The following is a 25,374-nucleotide window of genomic DNA, read 5'->3' on the forward strand; positions in this document are numbered from 1 at the left end:
ACTGTGCTGCACAAAAAGACAGGTGAGGAGATGAGGGCGAGGACAGAGATGAAAGAAGACGCAATTAAAAGGATCAAGATGGAAACAAGTTGAAAGAACAGGACAGAACCCTGCTGCTTATGTTGTGGGGTGTACTTCAGCATAAAGGCTTCCACCACACTGAATATTTTGGTATCACTCTAACACAATTGGGTTTAAAGGCCCAATTTTTGTTTGTTTGTTGGTCTTTATCCTCTTATAGCGAACAAAGAGCAACCAGCTAATTTAAGGTCATGAGTGTTGATTTTACTCAGCGCTCATAATCGAGACTGGCATTGGTGAGAAAACAAGCCTGTTGCTTTTGTTGTGGTGCCTGTTGATGTGGCAATGACCTATTTACCTACGAGATGTTGTAGAATAAAAACACTCCATCTTTATAGTCACTGCCTTTGTATGGAGGATGCTCTACTGTCTCTGTGTTGGTTGGATAGTTTTACATTGATGGTGAGCTGTGCAGCTGTAAGTGTGTGTTTGTATGTGTGTGTGTGTGTGTGTGTGTGTGTGTTGGTATCTGTCAGTCAGCTTTACAGGGGGTCTCTTGATGTTAAATTTAATAAGTCACGCTACAGTAGCCACAGCTACTAGATATAACACACATGCAGGCAATCACACCCACAAAGCTAGCTCACTAGCTTACCTCAACTGTGCAAGCACGCACACACACGCACACACACACACTCACACACACACATCCACACACACGTGCACATCCCAGGACAAACACACACAGATGTTATCAGCACAGAGTGATCTCCTTCTCTCTCTTTAGCTTTTTCACACACACACACACACACTCACTCTGTGCACTGTTATTCAAAATACACAGTCTACACAAGAGTATCTCTGAAGTTGTCAGTCATTGGGGACACACACACACACACACATTGTCACAACTTGTCTCTGGGCTCTTTTGTTCCGTCCTCTGGGCCCCCCTACCCCGCCGATACTATTCCCATCTCAGTCCTGTTTATTTTGGCCCCCTGCCACTCTCTCTCCACCCGCCAGATGTCCTCAGTCCTCCCCATCCCAGTCACCTGACTGTCAGATCCACCTGCTCGTCCGTCTCCTCTGAGCAGAGCGTCCCCACCCACTCACACACCTGTCTCGAGTCCCACTCATTTTTCCCAGCCACTATTTACACCAGTCAGCTCCACCAACTCCTTGTCAGATTGTCTACTTATATTCCAGCGTGTTTAACCATGTGCCTGCTACCTGTTTCCCGCACCTCCCTCCCTGTCTGTCAGTCCGCCTGCCTGTCAGTCCATCTATCTGTCTGTGGATATGGTTTTCATCAGTTCATCCGTCAAAGTTGTGTTTGTGTGTGTGTCTGGGCTCAGCCTTGACTGTGCTGCTATAAGTGACATGGGGTGTCTCTGCAGGCTATAATCTGGAGCTGGGTTACTGTTTAGTGTTTCATACATTACTTAACAGCATTAACTGCACATAGTCCTCCATTGCTGACCACTTATATGTTTATTCAAAGAGAAGTAAATGGTCAGTCTGTCAGTAAAACTGCCAAACTTGTGACTCCTGTTATCAGAAGAGTTCAATAAATGTGTAATACTAAACTTCAGATATGAAAAATATTAACATTGCATCTAATGTTTAGGCCTTGAGGTCATTAAGATTCAAAAGTGAGCAAAATGGAATTGGTTCACCCTCAGGGGGAGCATGAAAATGTCTCAGGATATTGGAAGTGCATTTCTGTTGCTGACATATTGACCTGATAGTTGCACTAATGGGGCAACGTGCCAATAATCAATTAATGCATTATCTTCTGGAGATTATGAATCAATACCACATTTGATAGAGGGATTGTCCAATAGATCATAAGGAAGAAAACAGCTCTTTACTGGTATCATGTCCTTCACACAAGTGCAGAACTTATATATGTAACTTCAAATGTAGTTATTTCCTGTGTTTTTGCCTCCTTTGAAACACACAGAGATAGAAATGTGAGGAAATAGTTGGGTGGAAGTTCGGGGGTTATTTGTTGACCACAGTTTCATTCTGAAGCAATTTATACTGGTGCATGAGTGGCACTGGAGGTTTGTTGTGGCATGGAGGTGCAGCCTCAGTGGGTGGGTTTCAAACTGCAAACTGAGCTGACTGTCTGCAAACTCTTTATCAAACACCTCTTCTCCTCTCTTCTCCTCTCTTCTCTTCTCCTCTCTTCTCTTTTCTTCTCTGATTTAATATCACACCAAAAGAGCTGCTAGTTAAAGCAAAGTTAGATTGAGAAACAAAAGAGGAGCTTTAAAGTAGGAAGAATACTCTGGTATTGATCAGCACAGAAAGGCCCTCTGATAGGACACTCATTTACTCAGTACTGTAACTATGGCATTTGATTCTTTTCTGAGTGCCCTCTCTTTCACTCCCTCTTTCTGTCTTTCTTGTTCTCTCCTTAATGGATATTGATTTAGTTTTGAGGACATACAGTAAGTTTTTATCTATTGCACCAGCTGGGTTTTTCAAACCTCTTGCTTCTAAACTCTCTCACTCTCACAACCTTCCGGGGTGAACCTGTCAGTAGTGTGAGTGTTTGTGCAAATCAGTGTGTGCAAGTGTGTGTGTGTGTGCATGTGTCACAGTGCAGGGCAGAGTGACAGTGATGTCAGACATGTAACGATTTCCTATTGGCTGATGGCCCCTGAGGCCCAACGTCCCGTTATTGATCTGACCAATTAGCATTCACACCTTTAATTAATACTGAGGCCTGATGTGAACACACAAACGTGAAAACAAGCAGCCGCACACAAACACACACACACACACACACACACACACACGCACACACTTTTAATTAATAGTGAGGAGAGGGGTGGCTGTGAGGAGAGATAAGAGGGGGAAAGTGGCTGGGAGGGCAAGATGGATGTGTGAGGCTGAGAAGAGAAGGGTCAGCTAGACAGAGAGAGAGAGAGAGAGAGAGAGAGAGAAGAAGATCAGGACTCAGACTTAAATCAGTGCAGCCTGTTAATATAAAGCCTTAATGATATGTCAGAGCTCAATGCTTTACTGTCTTTTAATAATATAAACAAGAAAACACGTATTAGCTGCATCACTGCAGGTGTAATCCTTAATGGTTAGGTGTTGAAAATCAGCTCAGTCAGCTGTTTCTTAAACTGTAGTGACGTTAATGACCGCAGTGCTGGGCACAAAGACAATAAGAACAGTTGGTGTGGGAGTCGGAGGATAACTCACGATACGATAATATCACAATACAGTGATTCTGAGACAATTGATATATTTCAAGACGATCATGTAACAATCTGTCCAACTGGAGAAGGATACAAAATGTGCTGTAACTTGTCCATTTCCACATATGCCATTATTTCAGTGTAAATATTAATAAACTGGCAAATGTCAAAACTATATTTAAGTATAACTAAATATCTATATGGTGCCAGCATATCGATATGTCTCATTAATCGGGATGACAATGTATTGTTTTGTTAATATTTTGTCCGACCTCAAGTAACCAGCTGTCCTGTCAGGATGAATCTTGTAATTGACAGAAATTCCCCTCTGTACTCACTGAACATCACTATTTCCTACAGACCAATTTATCAGCAAAGGAAAAACATGTCTGTAAACACTGAACCCTGCACTTTGCTATTTTGTTTGATCAAGTCTGATGGGGCCGATTTGCTCTGGACTTCAGGAAGATGGAGTCGGCCCTTTCAGGTCGGATCAAACGACAGCATTTAGTGTCCTGCTGTAGAATCAACCCAAAAACAGGTCGGAGTAAACAAGCGAAACCATGATCTTATTCAATCCTGACGGCTGCAGCCCTGTGAACACAGAGCTGCGAGGACCCAAGCGTACACACACACAGACACACAAGCAGGCTGGTCCAATGAAGTTAATTTAGTATATTAATCCATTAGGACCTGCTGTGTGTGTGTGTGTGTGTGTGTGTGTGTGTGTGTTTGTGTGTGTGAAGGAGCTGAGCCCCGCCCTCAGTATAGAGGAGAACGAGCGTGACCAAATGACAAAGATCACACAAGATATCATTTCATTAAAGGTAAGGAAAGAGAGAAAGGTAAAAAGTCTAGAGACATCTGGTGGACGGGTGGAGTATGACAGGAGGCCTATGAAGGGAGCTGAGACAGAACAATTAGTAAGGAGCGGTTGTGTATGTGGTTTTTGTGTTTTTTCCCTTTGTATGTATGTGTTTGGGTCTAATGAAGTTCTGTCGGCAGGATGTATTTAGGGGAGAATCTAATGGTTTATTGAACCAGCCCTCAGAGAAACATCGATCACTGCATCAAGGAGCCACACACACGAACTCACAAAAACCTGCCAGTTTATACACACTTATAACACGCTGGCACACACAGGCACGAGTGTGTACACACCGGCGGAGTGGAGGTAAAGGGCTTCTAACTGACTTCCTCGTGTTTCTTTGTGAGCAGTCAGGCTAATGTCATTATCTGCTCATTCAATTACATACGGGGAAACTGCGAGGCTGGGAAGTGCATCTTTTCAAATAACGCTCATAGATGGATATCCTCGCCACTTGTCTCATTAAACGCTGCCACTCGTTGAGTGTTTCCATCGTGTTAAAGTTTATACCTCCTGAGCTGCACTTTAGAGAAGGACCGCACCAGGCACTCTGCTGCATTAAAGTTTGTGCTTATTAGTATTATTGATCAAATGATTCTGCATGCAGAGTGGTACACGAGAAGATTTATATTTGAGCCGACAAGTATCATAAAAAGTTGACAGGGAATAAGTCAGATCGGTTTTAGCCCAACCAGCAGTAAAACAAGAATCCAAATACATTTACTTGAATACTGTACCTTTATAACAACAGTGTATTCTGGGTATTTTAATGTCTATTTCATCTCATCTGCCACAATGATTTAACATCATCACTGATCAATTTGCCAAAACGTTGCTAAAGAGCTACCTCCGAAAATTCTATGAACTGTCTGTATCATAGACTGTACATAAAGATGGATGACGTGTCAGCACCCCAAAAGTGAAGCAACATTTATATTGATCGCCCCCTGGTGGCTGGCTGCAGTATTGGTCATTAACCCTCTCTCCTCCATGTTAGTGGATGGGACCTGGACTAAACTAAGACATGAACTAATCATTTGATTCTGTAAAAACAGGCTATGTCATGATTAACTGAGACTGACTTGAGGCAATGCTTTGGGCAAACGCATGTATCGGTGGAACTTCAGTACCGTGACCCGGCTCCAGCTCTCTCTCTCTCTCTCTCTCTCTCTGTGTGTGTGTGTGTGTGTTTGTATTAATTGATCTTCAGATCTGCCAGCTGATCTAATGGACATTGCACACTCTTTTTCCTTCCTTAACTATCTCTCTCTCTCTCTCTCTCTCTATCTATCTCTCTGAGACACACACCTTCTGGTGCCACTTAGTGCGTTTTCCCTTCATAATTAATCACAATTACTTGTAATTACACCATCAATCAGCAGCCGCCAATCAGAAACTGTTTCTGAGGGGAGTTGCAAGTCTATTAAATAAATCAGTGAAGTTCATTCCTGTTCATTTCTAATAAAAGACAATGTTAACCAGAATCGTGACGCAGTTTTAATCATAATCTTACATTTTTGAATGTTAACTCCAACATTGTTCTATTCTTACCTCAGTGAACTAAAGCATGGATAAGGTGTAGTTAATATATGGTGTGACTACTAAAAAGGTCAGCGATAGTTCTGAAGAGAAAGGTGTGATATTTAGAAAAGAAGGAAACATAAACTGGAATGAGACAGACCACAAACTCAGGTTTAAATAGAACCCCCATGACTTCTGTACCTTGACTACAGAGTAAACACAATTTCCTTAACTCCTGCATCAACAGGAGCCTCTGCCTCAGACTTATTGATCATTGAAAACGATCTCCCTCTCCAAAAGAAATCTCTCCATACAGTAGTTTTAAGCCATTCACTTACCAATCTTGGTTGTCAATCAGCATATATTTGTGTATGACATTGGAATAGTGTGTGTAGATGCACAGTATATGAGCTTGTGTATCATGTAACCATCATACTGTTTTATTTTCTTCTCATCTTGGCATTAATATTTTCACACTGAAAAAACATATCCATGTATAATGAGTCCATATTATCCTCCTCGTGATTATTGAGCTGTCACAGTTAGAATTTGAGGGAATTGCTTGAATCCTGTTATGAATGACACCTGCTTGACAGCTCTGCAGCAACTCTCTAACCTTGGAGGGATTGTTTGGGTTTTAAATAATCTACTGCAAAATATTTGGTTTTGTATATTTGGGCAAAATGGCCACAGAAATAAAATAACAAATGTATATTTTTTCACCTAAAATATTTCGATATACCAATATTTCCAAAATAACCTTTTCGCATCAGCTGAACTTTTCCAAAACTAAATTAAACTTTAGAAAATATTTAAAATATATACATGGGTGCATTGCAGTGTGCATTATTGATATTGTAGTCAAATTACATATTTTTGTTGAATCAAATTTGTTGTAGGAAATCTCTCATTTTATTTGGCTAAGCTAACAAACAATATAAAATGGTGCGCTGTGCGACAGCAGTGTGAGTAGTGTTATTTTCATACACTCCGGGAACACTGTGAGCTGAAATGAAATGAGGACATATCTTACATCAGATATCTGCTTGTCTGACTTCTGTTTGAAAATAAAGTCTCCAAAATAATCCCTTAGACGCAAAAACAAATAATCCATCGTGGGGATGAAGAATTGTTCTGTCCTGGAGCAAGTATTTGGCTTTTTCTATCGAGCCACAAAAGTAACAATGAAATATAAATGATATATTAGTGAATTTATGAAGCTGTGTGACCTTAAACACAGATTACAATACAAAAAAATGTCATTCTTGAAATATTGTTATATAAACTGAAAGGACATGTGGGATCTGAATAGTAATGGCGTTATAAACACAGTGAGGTCATTGTGAAACTAAATCTGTGTTTTTGCTCCTGGTTTTGTCAAGGGGAGGCCACACGCCCACAAATATGATATACAACTTACACCGTAAAGTTTCATTAACTTAACGGGCTAAAAAATGTTTTATGACACAAGTTCTTCACAAGTCTATAAAAAGAGTTGGTCAAAGTGTTGAATAAATCAAAGTGACAAGCAACTGACTCTGAAGTTGACAGCCAGTGAAACCTTTTATAGATCTAAGTGCCCTGGAACACACATCAGTTTGTTACAGCACTGTTACGGTTCTTATAAACCTCACATCTTCTGGGGGAAGTGTCGGGAAAAGAAAGTGAAAATCATTTTTCAGATGTAAATAGTGGATTCTTGTAACATATTCCCGCGCTGTTTCGAGTATTCAGCATCTGTTGTGGTATAAAACTTGCTTCATCTTTTATAAAAGTTCCTGCTGACAGAGGTGTAAAATTCCCCCAAAACTCATCGAAGCATCCTTCTCTGTCTTTGCCTCCCTTTCTCATTTTTGTCTTCTCTCTCTGTCTTCCCTCGTCCTTCACTCCCCATCTCCAATCCTCCCGTCTGCAGCGTCATCCGTCTCACTTAAAACTCTTAAAGCATGGCAGCATTCTCTCCCTCTTCTGGCGCTTTGCTCTCGCTTTTTACCCACGACTCAGTTCTTTTCTCCCTCCTCACTTCTTCCCCTCGCCGTCTCAAGCTCCCCCGTACCTGGACTGGTCTGTAATTGCTTATCTAGGGAGAAATAAAAGCCTATGCGCGTCTGTGCCTGTGTGTGGGTGTGCAGGATAGAGCGAGTATAGCTGTTTGCCTGCGTCTGCTCTGCATTCAGGCCTTTGTGTGCCCTTATGTGTGTTTTTGTCTGCGTGTGTTTGTGACAAATGCAGATAGTTCTACAGATGGCCCATAAAAGCAGCAGCTTGTAATGAAGCAACTGAGACTGAAATCATGGTTATGGTAAACCAGGGAGAGACAGAGATGGGAAAGAGGAGCAGAGATGGATAGATAAAGAGAGAGCAGAGAGGAGAAAGAAGTGAGGGTAAGAGAGAATAAATAAGAAAGGGCAGGCAGCAATAAACCATGAAAATGAGTGTGGTGTTGCCGCTGGCTACTGAATAAACTAGTGTAATGAAACTATGCAATGTTCACAATAAACTAGGCAGAGAACGAACGGAGGGATGAAGGGGTGCACAGAAGGGGTGATATAGTGGTACGGAAGGAACAGGGGAGGCAAGGAGCTGGCACGCCATCAAAGTTTTTAGGTGACGAGGTGGGAGCGAGGGAACGGGAGGGAGGGGATGGGTGGAGTGTGACAGACGGAGACGTTGAGGGGTGAGGGTGGGGGGGTTGTGAAAAAAGGGGATGTGGGAATCGGAGATGTAAAAAATAAAGAAGAAACAGATGAATAAAAGAAAAGAGAAAGATGATAAAGGGAAAATGAGGCTTTATGAACGTTATGAAAAAGATTAAGTTGATAGAACAGAGATGGGTAAAATGAAAATGCGATGGAAGAAATTAAAGGGTGAAGAGGTCACATGCGTCGGCAGCCTGTTCACACTGCGTGCGATTTTTTAATGATCCTGTTGAATACGCTACTCTAAAAAAAATTTCTCGCAGATCATGTCTTTGGATTCTATTTTATTCGACACTATGCTTGAAAAGGAGATGCAGTTGTCTGGCTTCCTGCACTGTGCACTGTGGGCGGCTGTGGCTCAGGACTGAGGCTAGAGTGGGTCGGCCACTAGCAGAAGGTCGTCGGTTTGATCCCCGGCTCTTCCACAACTGTACCATAAAGCACTTGGTTATCAAGACTAGAAAAGCTATAAATACAGACCCTTAAACATTTGTTCACAACATGATGACACATCTAGCTCTAATTGTTCATAGTAGGACCCTAGCTTGATTTTGCATATCGTTATTAGCCTACAATCTTTTTTGTTCTGTTGATTCTTGGCTTCATTCGATGTAGTAAAAAATAAATAAAGATGCAACCAGGAGTTGTGCGGTAGACAAATAATCCAGACATAATCCCCTGTAAGAGGTTTAGTCTTGGCATGTGTGTCACCTTGAACCACCGACTGACTGGTCCTGAGGAAGTGGAGCAAATGATTCCCCATCATTCAATCAGGGGGTTCGCTAACTCACTTTTTATTCCTGCAATCAAATGATTACATTTTTAGTATCTATACCAATATTTACTATTTATTAAAGTAAGTAGCCAAGTTTTTGGATCGACCTTTGAGTTGGTTCAGTCCAACTCGTCAATTCAGGATTACCAAAGGGTCAAATGAATTAAACAATTATGTTAAATGGTTAAAAGGTGACTTTTAAACCTACAGACAACTTTCTTGTAGTTTCATTTTTTCGTACGAGGATGTGTCTTTCTGTGTAATGATCTCTCCTTTCATCCAGCTGCTCTGCGCTGTGCTTTCATTATTATGATTAATCTCTCATTTTCTCATACGGGGTAAATGAGAGGCACAAGTGTTCTCCGAGGGACGGTCTCACAGTAAGGTCTGGTCCTCAAATAAAGTAGCCCCCTTTTAAGTCGGAGCTAAAGTCACCTTCTGAGTCGTGTAGTAAAACTGTGTAGAAATTATGTCGCTTAAAATGATCTGCTTTTGAAGTTTGGATTAATCGTTCATGTGTAATAATTGCACCAGCATGTGATGTTATGAGAACAGCTAGAATCTTTGTTTAAAAAAAAAAAACAGGTGGCGCTGAAATGGCATAGTTCTTGTGAGGTTATTTTATTCCTCTAAACTGTTTGTACTTTGTTGCGGTTGTTGCACTTTGAAGACACCTTGTGGGAATAACACCATCCCTCACATTTAACTTTGTGTAACTAGGTTTAATTATCCAGATCATATTGTGATTCACTGTAAGGCCATTTAATTTATATAAATTGCTTATCCTTGTTTAACCTTCAAGGTGACAAAGTTACCTGCTGCCCTTTTCCACTGAGTTTATTCTTTTATAAATAGAATTTCTAATATGAAATAGCCATTCTTCTAATAATGGTTATTTATTACTGTTGATGGATTCTTGGTTTTCGAGGCACCCACAATCTTAATAATATAGTTTTTCTCAACTTAATCCAAGAGGTTAGTTTGTGTACAAATGTAGGAAAAGTGAGAGATGCTCAAAACCCAGAACCATTTTATTGTTTTTTTTTTATCTTTCCAAGTTTGCTCCCTCATTTTAAAACATAACCAGCCACACGTGTGTGTATGTGTGAAAGTAAATGTGTGTGTGATAGGACACTGAACAACCAAACATCCCGTCACTGAGAAAGGCCACACTCTGCTGAAATCGATAGGCCAACAGGTCACCACATTAGGCCAACCTGACATCCAGACAGAGTACAGGGGGGGGGGGTCCTCCACTGTGATGGATGACCCTGGTTATATGTACGTGTGTGTTTGTGCATGGGTGTGCAAGTGTCCATGTGTGTCCGTGTGATAAGGAGGATGGGGGTTATTTAATGTCTTTAGCGAAATGATTGTCCTCTCTCGTATGTGCTGTCCATGCTCTGAGAGCAGCGGGATTCAATGGAGCCTCTTAAGAACACCTTTACACTTTGTCTCAACCAATTAAAGCACATTAGATGCCCAGTGTGGGGTTTTTTTTCATTTAAAGGGAAAGTTATTTCTGATTTTGAGTTTTGTCTGTTCTGGTTTTATCTATTTTTAAATGATCTGCAATCTTTGGTGTTGTGGACCTCATCATATTCAAGATAGATGCTAATAATAAGGAGTTAGCCAAAGCAAACTGGAGGACTGTATTTGTCTGAGTTCACTGAGCAAAATGTCTACAGAGTCCACACTGAGAAGGTTCAGAGGTAGAGTGTGTAATTGAAGAAATATGACAATAATGTAATTGTATAACTGAATCAATGTAAGAATCACTTGCATGGTTCATTTGCTGACATCAAATCTTATCCACCCACTGTCTGTTGTGTGGAGGAGGAGTTTCCATGCCACTCGTTTGTGGGCATACTGAGTTTATAGTCCTCCTGCTTCTTTTGACTCCTTCCTTTCTCTCCCACTTCAGCTGTCTCTTTTCTGCCCTTTTTCGCTCCCTCCGTCTGAGTAGTTTCATAGTTCCATTCGTCTCGTCCACTGCTCTGCCTCTCGTTTTTCTTTACCCTCCCCTTCTTCTTGTGTGTTCCTCCCCCTCACCCCGGTCCGTCTATTCCCCTTCTCCCCAACCCCCTATATGTCTGAACAGTTTCATAGTTGTATCAATCAAGTTCAAACAATAAGACCAGAGTTGGTCCCTGTTCTCCCATCTACTTCCTGGTTTATGGCTTGTAATACCTCTTATCTCCCTCTCTCTCTCTCTCTCTCTCTCTCTCTCTCTCTCTTTCTCTCCTTCTCTCCTTCTGCTTCTCTCACTGTCTGTGTGGTTGTGTATGTGGATGTTTACAGTTTATGCACAGTTGTACGTATACCCTCAGTCTTAGGCACAGAACATTAAATGTATAGTATCTAGAAAGAATAATGTGATTAACCATAAAACACTTTTACATTTCCTCTCCTGCTCTCTCTGACTTTAGTGTTTTTCATTGGGATTGCAGTCGAAATGGATCCATCGTTCTTGGCATAATGTTTTATTAAGAGAAAAAAAAAATAAATGACCCGGCTTACGGATCTGGCCATATCTTTGCCAGGCGTGAAAATTTAAAACAACCAATAGAGTTGAGTATATGTCACAAGATGTTTCGGACCATGAAACTGTGTTTTGCAGTGTGTGGAATGAGGCTCCAGAGCAATCTCTGGATTAGACACATCACTGTGCAAGAGCTGGGTTTATTATTTGGTGAAGTGACGGCTGAGCTGGAGGAATTGCATAGTCCAATCAATTTCAAAACAGAAACTATAAAAAAAACTAAATCCATGTCTGTTTCTCTCTCTCTCCTTTTCTGCAGAACTTCACAGTACATCCTGTGGAAACCCAGGTGTCCCACCCAAAGCAGTGCTAAGTGGTGGTGGACGTTTCGCTGTGGGGGACCGCGTGAGGTACAGCTGTGTCCCTGGTTATGTCTTAGACGGCCACGCCACACTAACCTGCATCACCAATGCCGGAAACACGGCCGTCTGGGACTTCCCTGCTCCAATATGTCGAGGTAAAGGCAACTAAACCCGTATGTGTACAACAGCATATGAAGGGTTTTCTTCTGTCCACTGATTTGAACCACGTCTCAAAGGGAAAAAAAACATTCAACTCTTCAATGTTTTTGATACACTTGCATCCAAATGATGGTTTCCCAGGATGATATATAAAGAAAACCCTTCATAGAATTTATGTTTGTGTGTCTGTGAGAGAGACAGAGAGACAGACAGCCTGTGCATGCATTTGTGTGTGTGTGAAAGCGAACGAGGAAGTTAATCCTAGAACGCTGGTGTGTATTTTGGGTTTTGCCGATAGTTTGCGCAGTTCCTTTTTATGCTACCCTTTATTATGAAAAGTGTGTGTAGTAGAGCAGCAAATACGGAGTGTGATTGTGTAGTAAAGTGTATGCCGTTGTTTATTTTTGGATTCTGGTGTAGCTGAAGAGGTTTGTGTACGTGGTGTTGGATGCTATGTTACACTATATTACATATTCTAAAGAATCTTATTTATTTTTTGTAGGTCACCCTATATATATTGTTGGTGGATGCATAGATATAGTGGATCATTTATTTTCTCTCCATAAGTAATATATAGATAACTTCAAGTTAAATATATAATTTTAACAATTGCGAATAATGATTACATCAGAGCTCCATTGTCCCTTGCAGATACTTTCATTGAATTTGTGTAAATAACTTCCTGCTGTGCTCGTACAACCAGCACTACTGAGAATCACACTCATCATTTACAGATTTACGCAGCCCTCAACTGCAGATTGATCATTCTTTTACTTTGCCAGTCCCTATGGTTGAGTCCCTATGGTGCCAATTTATCAGACCGTGTTTTGAGTGAGCTTAGCTACACAGAAAACTGAAGTAAACCAGTGTCTGTTAAAGTTCCAGTGTGTAAGATTTAGGTGAAAGGGATCTGTTGGCAGAAATTGAATATAAAACAATCATGATTTTTTCACTGGTTTATCTAATCAAAATTGTATGAATTGTTATTTTCTTTACCCTGGACTGGGCCATTTATATTTAAAAACTTTATATTTACAAACCCTGGTCTTCTTCACAATCTGCAGCAAACCATCCCAGTGTGTACTGGGAAAAAAATGTCAATATGTTCTCCAAAAGAACATTTTAAAAAATCCTCTGGCTTTAAGTTGCGGACAACCCTCTTGTTGTCAGAGCTGCTCAATCAATGACTCTTTACACCTCCCTTTATGTTCCTCCAATGACTCATGTGACTGCAAGTGACATCAGCGACCTAAACTCACCCAGGCAGAGACTGTGATTTCGTTAAGGGACTGAACTTTGCTGCTCCACCTGAATGCATCTCAGTTGTAGATCTGATCAGTAACACAGAGTCAGTCATCCAGAAGAGCAACATCCCTTAACACTAGAGAGGGAAGGCACTTACACTGGAAGGCCCCAAACAGCACCACCCTCCCCGGAGTGAGGGGGTGGATTCACAGTTTTGAACTGGGGGGACTATCAGTTCATGGTATGTGCAAGCACAAGTGATGATGAACAAGAAAGTTACAACCTACAACTGCAAATAAAGAACGGAGAAAATTGTTTCCAATCACTGGATGCAAAGGAGCAGGACAGGATATTAGCATAGCATCAAACCTGTGGGAAACTGCTGTACGAGCCCCAGTCAACAGCAATGAATTGGACACACACTGGATATATTCACACTGATATTCATGTGAAATGAATAATGAATGTGAACGGCCATGCACTCCAACATATTTGGTTGAATACTTCTTAGTAGTAGCTTGGATTCTGACTCACTTGTTCATGTATGTATGTCTAGGAACAACTAGGTGGAGACAGAGCCAGTATCATTAAGAATTAGATACAAAACTACAGCTTCATATTCCTGGACTGTGCAATTTTCCATAAAAGCACAGGGTCTGTCCCATATGAGGTTTTCATTAAAGCTCGACCCACAAGGGCCGTCTGTCATTTCATTTATAGTAGAAACGAGGAAAGGTTGGAATTATACACTGAGATTTTCAGATAAATGTTCCACAAACACCACATGACCAATTAAACAAAGCCATTAATTAACGTCATTGTAATCTGCTGCACTGTCATTACATCTTTATGTTGACTGTTATAACATTCAGCCTATTACCTTGGAGAGGAGTTGCTATTATATGGCTGGTGTTCAACATCTAACCTTAGTGGATTCAGTTTCATATCTCTATTGATGTCTCTCTCACAAGTTGAATGCAGAGGGTTTTCACACTGTGGGAATGAAGAGGCAACTTTTGCCAATTCCCAGAATCATATAAGAATCCAGTGAATTAGTGCTATGATCGAGTGTGGGTTGCATTGATACCAGTCATTAGTGTCTCATTCATATCTTGTATTTTTGTGGCATAGAAGACAAATAGTTTATATTTCTGACACAATGGATCTAAGATGCAAAATCGTCATTTAAATTTGCTTTGAATCAAAGGATAATGGATGGGGCGCAAAGAGTGCTTAGCGTGTTTTCAAACTTTTCCAAACAACACCACGTTTTGGTGCACAACAGTTCAACCAGTCTAATCTATGCAACAATGTGCTGAAGTGTTGCACAAGGTATCTCACTTTGCAGTTAACTGTAAATGTGGGTGCAGGGAAGAAAGATGGGGAAAAAAGAGAAGCGGGGGCAAATGGCAACTTGTCAGTTCTGGATTAACAATGTCTCTGTCACTCTGTCAGTGTGGCTAAGAGGAGCTAAGCTACTAATACGTTGGCACTGACTCAGAAACACACACATACAAGACTTTTCACACCCCTGGAATAGTTGGGTTGTGGGATGTGAGGAGGGGGTGGTGGCACCTTGAGGCATTCATACCAGCAGTAATAGCTTTCTATCAATTATTCAGCCGTGCAATCAAATGACTTGAAATTCAGTGCTTTTAGCAATACTGACGTGAATGTGCCCTTCCCTCTCCCTCCTCTCTCTTTGGTATTTGGCCCTTTATTCTTACAATTATATAAATGTAAGCATGAGCACTGTCTACGCTGTGCTTACACGCATTAATTATATTTTATTCAGCATGAAAAAAAAATAAAAGAATGAAAAACTTGCTCAGTAAATAAGGTGGATGCTAATGTTGCTCCTTTCAACTCTATTAAAATTAACCTCTTACCTTTATAAGCAGACACTTTACAGGTGAAATAATTTTTTTGTGACTTTCAGTAATAGATTATACAAAACATTGCGGTTAATAGGTATTAAAACAAAAACCAAAAAAAAAACATTTATTTGGGTTTCTCTCCAACAGATGCTTAGTCCAGTGAGACCAGGGCATTTAAATTGCCCTTTAGGTGTAAATATGAATGCTGTGGTATCATAATTCACTGCCTTTCATTTGCAGCCATTATGACCCTTAGTGCAGGAACAAACTGCAAATTAAAATTCACCTTGCAATATAACGGAACCTGTTATAACATCCATTACATTGAAGAGGTGCTCTTAGTTGACTTCGTACAGTATATTTGGTTTAATGTTAATTGTTATTTTCTATGCTGGAGTATCTTTGCCACATCATATTGCTAATTAGATTGTTTTATAACAGGCATACAAAAAAAAGACTGCCATCGCTAGGAACATATAATGCCATGCAAGTCCCCTAACGATGATTCCATTTGCTGAAAGAGACATAATTTTATAATGGGTAATCTGATATAAGTCCCACTGCTATTATTGCAGTCGGCCAGAACTCAGTTTGTCTTTTTGTGTACAACATCCCTCCATTCTGCTTTACAAATGATGTAGATAACCTCTCATATATATATAAGCATCCCAGAAATGATAAAGGAACACACTTTGTAACCTTGACCTCAATTTAATAAAGAATAGTGAATAGTACATCATTCTCTGTGCCAAAAAAAAGATGTGGCTGATGGACTGAAATAATAAAACGAACCTTGTTCATTGCAATAGCCTTAAATTGACTTATTAAAATTAGCGACAGTGTGTCAGCTCAACATCAACTTTATTGCCAAGGCTCAAATTGAAACATCTTGTACACACAGCATATTTATCATATGTGTGTACAGCCTGGGTGTTAAGTGGCTAAACATCATTAAGTTTGACTACCATGATTAAGCCACCATCATTTTCATGTCAAATAGGCTCCCATAGCTACCTGTAATTGACTAATTAGGGGGGAAAATACAAAGAAAAACAGATAAACGCTGCATGACAGCTTTAAATAGGCTCTAATAATAGCACTTATCATACCAAATTTTGTTGTTGGCTTTGATAGATGATAATGGTCGATAATATTGTCCAGCAGGGCAGGAGCAGCGCTGATTGGTTGTCTTTGCTCATTGCTGCTCTCCTCGTTGTATTTTGGGTTCAATGTCTTTGTTTTCTATATCAAGAGGCAACCCACCTTGATGTCACCCACTGGTTTGTGAGCTGCCATTTTGAAGCCTCAAGTTTTGCATTTTGCTCGACACCATTTTGGACTTCTGAATCTAGAAGTAACCATATTTGGACGAGCAGGGGTTAGTGCCTGAGTTGGGGGACACTGAACGCCCAACTACACCTGTGACTTGCACCCATTAGATGGTACTTACCGTCAATCACACAGTAGACACTGAGACCATACCCTTGATGAAAAAGTTTACTGTCATAATAAATCAGGTGACAAGTATAGAATGGCCTTTCGAGAGAATACATGTTTCAGGCGTTTCCGCTCTTGCTTCCTTTTCTGGACCTGGAGTCTATACATCCATGTATTTCTACATCCAGTCTTTATTGTTGTAGTGAAGCTGTTGGGAATATTTGTCAAACAAAAGGACAATGTTGAACGTAGAATTTAGAAGATATTTAGTGAATCAGAGCACCTTGGATGGGTCGGAAACCAGCGTTGATGTGGTCGTACACATCCACTGAGTAACTATATGTGATGTGTATAAATAAACTTTACTTGACTTGTCATGTGTAAATGTCGCAGCTACTGAACCAATCTCACAAACACCATTTGAATCAGTATTGGAAGGTTGCTGTTTCAGCACACTTTTATTATACCCAAACAGCATTATATACTACCATGGGCAAATTATAATGGAAAAAAACATACTGCACGGCTACAGTTTGTCACACTAATGCCCACTGCATCTGTTTGTGTGTTTGTAATGTGGCATCAGTTGGTGCAGAATTATTTATAGGACAGAAATATCCCTCAGCATTCAAGACATCCATATTCACACAAACACACAAGAGCATATTTGGCCCTGAGAAAATTTCATCATGATCCTAGAGATACAGAGTATGCTTGAATATTCATGAGTTAGGGTGAATGTGTGTGTGCGAGTGCGTGGGGTGGCGGTGGTCTGAGTGAAAGAGTGCAAGACAAACTGAGACAGAGCATCACTGAATGATGTTTGCATGTTTCTATGCTGCAAGAGAGGTGAACCGTGGGAAATGAAGATAAACTGCGACTGATCCTCTGCACGTTTGTGTTTGCACAGGTGCATTAATACACATTAATATCTACATTAACACAATTTCTATCCTGTGCAATATCTCTGAGTCATAATCAGACCATTTGGAGAGAGAGGGGAAGAGAGAGAGAGATCTGCACACAGTGAAAGAGAGAAATGGGTGACACAAAAGGGAACAAAAGTGGGGGGTGGAGAGAGCTGGAAGACCTAGACGGGGAGGAAGTAGGGGGTTATTGTTGGAATTGAAAAAGTAATAATGTGCTCTGACAAAACTCGAAATTAGACTTGCTGAGGAACGGAAATGAAATCAGTGTGTGTAGTTGTTTGTTTGTAAGTGTGTGTGTGTGGATGTGTGCAGTCAGCATAATGAGATTTAGGCTGCTGATGCTAAGGTGCATGTTTCTGTGTGTGTGTGTGTGTGTGTGTGTGTGTGTGTGTGCACAGGGCTATGCATATTATTGATCAAGCTCATAGTGCTAATTCTGCTGCAGTGTGATCAGAGAACATGTGATTTCTCCTTTTTTTATTCTGTTGTGAGCAATAACACTGCAGTATATGTCCCAAACAAAAGGCACGCTGTGGCAGGATACAGCTTCAGCCTGATGTGTCCTCATATAACCCCTGGTGTTATCAGATCCAACGTGAAGATAATTCTAGAGTGAGGATGTACGGTATGTACAGGACGATGGAAAGTAAAAGAGGACACAAACTCATCCCAGCTCAGATGACGATGCATCAGCACGTCAGATATTTCTTAACTTTCAACAAGTAGTGCACATTCTGTCGTCATAAACATCCGAAAACCATCAATGAACGAGAATATGTGGCAACAGCCAACATTAAAACAGTCTTGGAGCCCATTGGGGGCCAGAATAAGCCTCAGGGGGCAGCAGAAGATATTTTGGAGCTTCTGGTATTGACAGCAGATTTTCTGGTAAAGAATCTGTTTGCAGTACTTTTTCTAGGTGACTGTGGTCCGGATGCATTCCTTCAATGTCTTCCACTTTCTTTGTTTCCACATGGACTGTTCACCTGCAGGCAACCAAAGCCTGCTCAAATGTGATTGAAAACAGAAAGAAGAACACTTAAGCTCCCAAAACCTTGTCCTTCACCTACAGATACTGCGTATTCACAATAATAAACATCAGAAAAGGATATGTGGTAAACTGGAGAAAAATGAGGCAGAACACTGGAGTCACTAATTTTGGGCTCCCACCCCCACACACATGGATGTGCATTGTCAGCTCATTCCAGGCTAATATAGGATGTGCACTCCTGCAGCATGGTGTGTTGGTGCTAAGTAAAACAGACTCCAAATCACTCCACTAGTTACATTTGCATGAATGAAGCGAAAGCTAAAATTCGTTTCATATTCAGTGTCAAAACACTTTCAGCTTCCGCTCAGCGAGTTAGTTAAGCTGTAACCGATAGGGCGCCACTACTTGGGAACTCAGAAAACTTAAAATAGTTTTCCTCCCTGTCCTAAATTTGCAATTAGTGTTACTCAGCAGCATCTCAAATGTCACTGTCAAGTAAGAAAGTAGTGAATTTAATTCATTATGAAAGCTCCCTCTTGCGCTACAGCACCCACTACTAACAACAAGACTATCAGCGCCTGAGCTGTTCTCACCAAGATTCATTATTTTTCATCCTCAGTATTTTAGCAAGTTTAAGCAAAGCATAATCTGACACATTCAGACGTGTTTTAAACAAATCTGAAAGGAGGAGGACAGTGAGTAAAGAAATGAAAATGCCCATTTAATTGTATTTGGTCATTCTAGCTTAAGAAAGAAAGAAAGACAGATGGAAGTAGTTGAGAACCTTGTAACGGTAGTTGCTATGGAAACCTTCTATATGATGGTTATGGAGCCAGATTAGCTTCAGATTTGTTCTCAACCTATAAAGTCTCAACAAATAATCCCTAAATGGGTGATTTGGCTCCAGAAGGGAGATTAATCTCAGTGTACTCGCATCATAATGACATTAAATGATATGAATGATACTTAGTGACAGAAGTCAAATCAGGAAAACGTACAGCAGATATGGAAGGAGGAAATCTCTCAGACATGGATTTTAATAATTTCAGTTATTCTTGTATTTAATATTTTACTGACAAACAGTAAACTGACAACGTAAGACATTTTCTCAAGCTCCTTTTCAATTGAAAACATGTAAAACCTAAACCAGGTGTTCATTCTATTCTCTTATTCTTTATCTATCTAGTAGATAATGAGTGCATTTTCATCTCTGGGTGAACTATCCCTTTAACGTGTCATGACTTTCACAGTTCACTCTGCGTTAGCACGTGTGTGACAGAGAGTGTGAATGACTGCTCCTGACAGTGCACATGACCTTCTGTGTGTGTGAGTGGGGGGGGGGGGGGGGGTTGCCTAAGGCTGAGTAGAATTGTTGCTAGGTGAAATGGGAAGATTGTCTATATTATTATCATGATGACAGTTAGCTTTATAGGTAGCATCTTTTCTTTATCCTTTTTTCCACTTTCACCTCTTTACTTCTTCCTGCTTGTCCCCTCTGCCCTGCTAGAGGTGGCCTGGGGGCTGATGCAAAGTCGGATCTGTTCTTTCACAATAACAAGTTGTACAAAATGGCCACAGTGGAAAAAAAATCCAGCATGTAAAACTGAGGCAGGATGAGGCTGTGTAGCAAAGTGTCGAATAATGTGCTGATGCTTTATTTAGAAACTGGTCAAAAGTAAAGATATTTGCACAATTTAATTTACACAATAGTCCCCTGAGGGATATTGTGTTCCAGAAAACTGTAATAGTTAAGGAAGGGGACAGTGAAGCATTTTCTCTTATTTCTCTGCAGCATTTTCTCAGTTTCAGTCTGTGTAACATTATTTCATGCATCAGATCCCCACACCGAGTTTGAACCACAATGGCAAATTGACATATTCTATATGAGTAAGTGTCTATACACATATGTGCCTATATGTGGCAAGAAGCATGACCTACTTCAGCTGACCTTTAACAGATTATACCTCCAACACACACACACACACACACACACACACACACACACACACACACACACCATTATTCTGCAAATGTGTGCTGCAGATTCACGCTCTGAGAGGCTGTATGTGTTTACATTGCCGTATATATGTTGTGCATTCACTGTGTATAATTGTGTATTCACTATTGATTTCTGGTTGTGTTCGTGTATGCCACATCTACTGAAGAGAATCAAAGAGTTTTGAAACTCCTGAAAAGATCAAACTATCTTCTATAAATCCGCAGCAGCAGAAATCTCGTCTTCTCATTGAGTGTAACTCTCAGTGTGAGAGTCGAATAAGCTTCAGTGGGTCAGTGAAGTGACCTCATCCAATTAGTACCAGGAATCAAAGTGGTTGTGTGTTCGCGCCGTAAAGAAGATCAGTAGTTTGTCACCTGGCTGATATTCATTAGTTTTGGCTCTTTGGCTCTTGAATCACACAAATTAGGAATCAAAGTGCTTTATACAGTATGTGACCCACCTCTCCTCACTCCTTCAAGTCTATTTATTACATTTCAGAAGAATGTAATTAAGGATAAAAATAACTTCAAACTATGCACTGAATGTTACGTAACATATAGGACGACGTCTCTATTATATCAAAGAAGTTTGAAAAATGTGATCCATTTATTTAGGTTAAGTCCAGTTAGCCATTTGTTTCTTACAAGAATGTACAATATTCTTGTTTGATGATCACGTATCAAGTCTAGGTTATTAGATTATTACAACAGTATAGCTGCCAAACCAAGCAAGCAGCTCATTGTGATTTATTACCCATCAGCTAAGTGATTCTTTTATTTTATTTGGCCCTTTAATGACTTCATAATTTGAAAAGGAATTAAGCAATCACATGAAATAACTGGAGGAAATCTAATAAAACAAGAACAACACAACGTAAAAAAATACTTTTAGTTACATGTACTTCTGTCTTAGTGAGGACCAGTCAGAATGTCCTCACAATTATTGGTACTGAACCAAATTGGCCCTGATTAACATAGAAAGACATGTGCACACACACACAAACACACACACACACACACCTTCCAGCTTCTCCACGGTCTCATTATTATCTTGCTAATGGTTCCCTGTGGACATAGAGCTCTGCTGATTCACGCAGCTGGAGACACGCACACACACACACACACACGCACACACACACACTGGCCAACAGACAGAAAGTACCATTCATTGTATACAGTACATTCCCAGGTAGAGATTGAGGTGATACAGGACCATATGTTTCTACATGTGCAAACACTGACACAGTTAATTTAGTCTGTGCCCGACCTCTACTAAATGCCTCACCCTAAAACCAAGTCTTAACCCTAACAGCCCGGTCAAAGTGGGTGATAACGTGAGGTACATAAATAATCAGTGTCCCAACATGAGCTGGTCACGGTTTGGACTTTCTGGGTGACAGTGTCAAATGAGTGTTTATTTTGATAAAGAGGGATTAATTACCTTAATTGAATTCTTGTTCAAGCCTCTTGTGCTGAAGTTTGTTGAGCAATTAATTAACAGTTATATCATTAGCACTTTTAAAACTAAGTGGACGGACGTGACACATTTTAGCACTGACTGAACTCTGACAACACTTCATACAGCACGGCTGATCTGCATGACAGCTGACTTAGAGCGTGTCATTAGAGCTCCTGACTTTCAGAAACCCTTCAAATGAGGGAGTGTGTAGAACTCTGACAGTGTTTGCCAGGTTTTTTTGTGGGAGTTAGTTCCTCTGTTTGTTTCATTTAAAATGTAATAAAAGCGCAGGATTTGAAACTATATTAAAAACAGAGATTTCCCAGTAATGAAACTCCCTCTTCACACCTCTCTGTCTCACTCCTTCTCTCTCAGATCAATGTACCAGTCTTGTAGTGACACCCGAAGTGCTCTTATCTCGTCCCTGCAGACCTGTTCAATTCTCGCAACCTCTCCCTCTCCTCTCTCTCCCTCCACTTCTCTTCTCCTCCTCTCGTCTCCTCTATCCAAACTTTTGTTAACACTGACGTTAGATTGCTGTTGTAGCTCATCTACAAGTACACTTCCCAAATACGACCCATACAACACCGTCACTGTCTCCCTCTCTTTCTGTTTCATATATTTCTCTTCATGCTCTGTGACACTCGTTGTGTGGAAACCCTCTCTCTGTAACCTTTAGTGCTTTTTATGTTTATGTTTGTAGTAAAACTGCATAATTCCTCATTTGCAGAGTAGCTTCCATAACCCTGAGGCAGTGGCGGTAATGGTCTAAAATGCCTCTCAGCAGGGTAACATAATACCGCTGCATCACGGCTTATGGTGTCATTGCCATTTAAATGGCAGTTTAAAGTCTGTGTTATCCTCTGCATGTTCAAACAAAGCATTACAACTGAGTCTGTCTAAAACATAGTCCAGGGAGTAGAGAATGAACACAATACATCCTTTCAAAGGTCAAGTGAGAGATGGGAAATATTTTGGAAATATTTGCTCCATTATTGATTTTTTATTGATCAGTTTTTATTGACCCCCCCCCCCCCCCCCCTTCCTTGGTTCTTCTATTCAGTTGTATGTACAGGCAAAATAGAAAAGTAAAATCAATCCTGCACTAAATTAGTCTGACTTGTTTTACCAAGAGGATTCCAGTAAGACACTTTTACTCATAGACTGTATATAAAGAGGTGTGGCTGTATAATCAGCAGATCAAATTCATGCTCATTTATTTAACCATAAAACACAAGGCATGCTGGGACAGTGGCCGTTGTACAAGCGTCTGTACATAGGCAAATGGACTCGCTTGTGTTTCTTGAAAAAATGTTTTTTTACTTCTGGACTGTGCAACTATATAACGGAGGAACACTGTTTGTTTCTTAAATAAATCTTTGAAATATAAAACCATATTTTTCATGAGACAAGACCATCTCATCTCATTATATTTAGAGGGATTATTATACACCTATATACACATATACTGAGTACTGCTGAAGTTCTGGTGCAGTGTTTCTCTCCTGGATAATTCTGGATAACACCAGGTTTTACAAAGCAGCAGGTTTATCCTCCAGTGGTTATCAGCTCTTTGAACATTACACATCTCTGTAGCTGCGTCGTAGCACCTCCAGTATCGTCATTAATTATTGTGCTACTTGAATTACTCTTTAAATGTGTCTCAGTTTCACAGTTTTATAATTGGTTGTTTTTTTTTTTTTTGTTTAAATATCTGATACTCTGTTAGAATAAATAGTTTGTGTTCATCCCCTCACTGTCTGGTTATTAAGATTAAGTCCTCAGTGAGTTCAACAGTTATTAAAAACTTTTCTTTTTCGAAAAGGTTTATTTAGTATAATTATCGGGGGTGGTTTCGGGGATTTATTCATGGAGCAGGTTTTGGCAGCACAGGATGAGGTTTGCGTCAGCCACCAGAAGGTTTGTGTCAGGTGAACTTTAGCTAACTGCAATGTGATTGGTTCAAAAATGTGTTTACCATGATGGCTTATTTCCCTTGTTAGTCTGCTGACGCTGCAACACGCACAAATACACATGCACGCATACACAGCTAGGGTACAACACACACGCACACACGCTCACAAACTTTTCTTTCACGCTCGGACACACACAGACACACATAGCATAGTGGCAGTGCTGTAGTCAGCAGGGGCTTGTTTGTGTGTGTGTGTGTGTGTGTGTGTGTGTGTGTGTGTGTGTGTGTGTGTGTATGTGTGTGTGTGTGAAGGCTTGTGGCCAACGGCACAATGGATTTTCAGGACACCAGGTTTCTCTTCTTCTTTGCCACCCTGTCCTGCCTCTCGGGACATCAACTCACTTCTCCTTACTTATTCTCTAAGTCTCTATAATAAACTCTCTAAATTGTAAATCTCTTAAATTTTGCAGCAGCTCAGCATCATTTTTTCATTTCATATTCTGATAACTGCCGAGCATCATCTTCAGCACAACATCTCCCTGGAAACTGCTTCCTTTGTGATTTTGCTGATGAATCTGATTAGACAGAATCAATAGCTGTCACCTATCCTCCATCAAACAGTTCCATCTCAGCAGGATGTAAGAAAAAAAGAAGTAAGGGCAACCCAGCCACTTGTTTCACAAACTACCCTTGTTAATTATCATTTATGTTTAACCATTTAGGCAGAACTCGCCACACACACACTCCTCAGCACAGTCTGGACTCGTCCACGTTATCCGTCTGTGTGGTTCGCTCTGTTATCGCGTCGAGGTTTGCTTTGTTACCACGTAAGTGATTTTGCGCAGCTGTGCAGCGCCCCAGTGTCTCCACTCTCCACCATTTCATTTCATACGGCACATCTTCTTTTACTCAATGAGCTCCTCATATTGCACTTGACCACGGGAGTGTCGGTCACGTCCTTAATTTGCTCTTCTGCTGCACCTGCACTGTTAGCAGTAATGGTCACACATGGCTATTGTAATCTGGATGTCTCATACATACATAATCTTCTTCCAAATGCAGGTCTGCTACTGTGCGATGTGTATTTTTTGGTACTCTTTTTACCAACTGGAAATACTGCACTTTCAGTGATGAACATTTTTTATTGGTTAGCAGAGTTAGCACAGTGTCCCGTGTGTGTGTGTGTGTGTGTGTATGAGTTCATTTAAAACCTGTACTCATATACCAACTGTTAATTGGAAGAAATTAAAATCCTTCTTTGTCACAGACAGTAAGATAATAATCATGGCTGCCATAGCAACATAAAGAAGCTACAGTATAAACAAACAAATGCTGTAATTACATTGTCTCTAAAGGAGAATTGTGTTGGTAGTAGTTGTAATTGTATTCTATTATATTATTGAAGGAAAGAGTGGAGAAAT

The 25,374-nt window shown here is 40.4% G+C and overlaps 1 protein-coding gene across 1 annotated transcript in view; it reads left to right on the top strand.

The window, feature by feature from the left end:
* csmd3b (CUB and Sushi multiple domains 3b) overlaps positions 1-25,374 on the top strand; it is a 300,140-nt gene that overhangs the window by 107,653 nt on the left and 167,113 nt on the right. The window contains exon 4 of the mRNA XM_069516453.1: positions 11,901-12,098. Coding sequence (XP_069372554.1) covers positions 11,901-12,098 — 198 coding nt within the window. The remainder of the gene's footprint in view (positions 1-11,900; positions 12,099-25,374) is intronic.

The sequence above is a fragment of the Paralichthys olivaceus genome, chromosome 20 (genome assembly GCF_024713975.1).
Source record: "Paralichthys olivaceus isolate ysfri-2021 chromosome 20, ASM2471397v2, whole genome shotgun sequence".
Classification (NCBI taxonomy): domain Eukaryota; kingdom Metazoa; phylum Chordata; class Actinopteri; order Pleuronectiformes; family Paralichthyidae; genus Paralichthys; species Paralichthys olivaceus.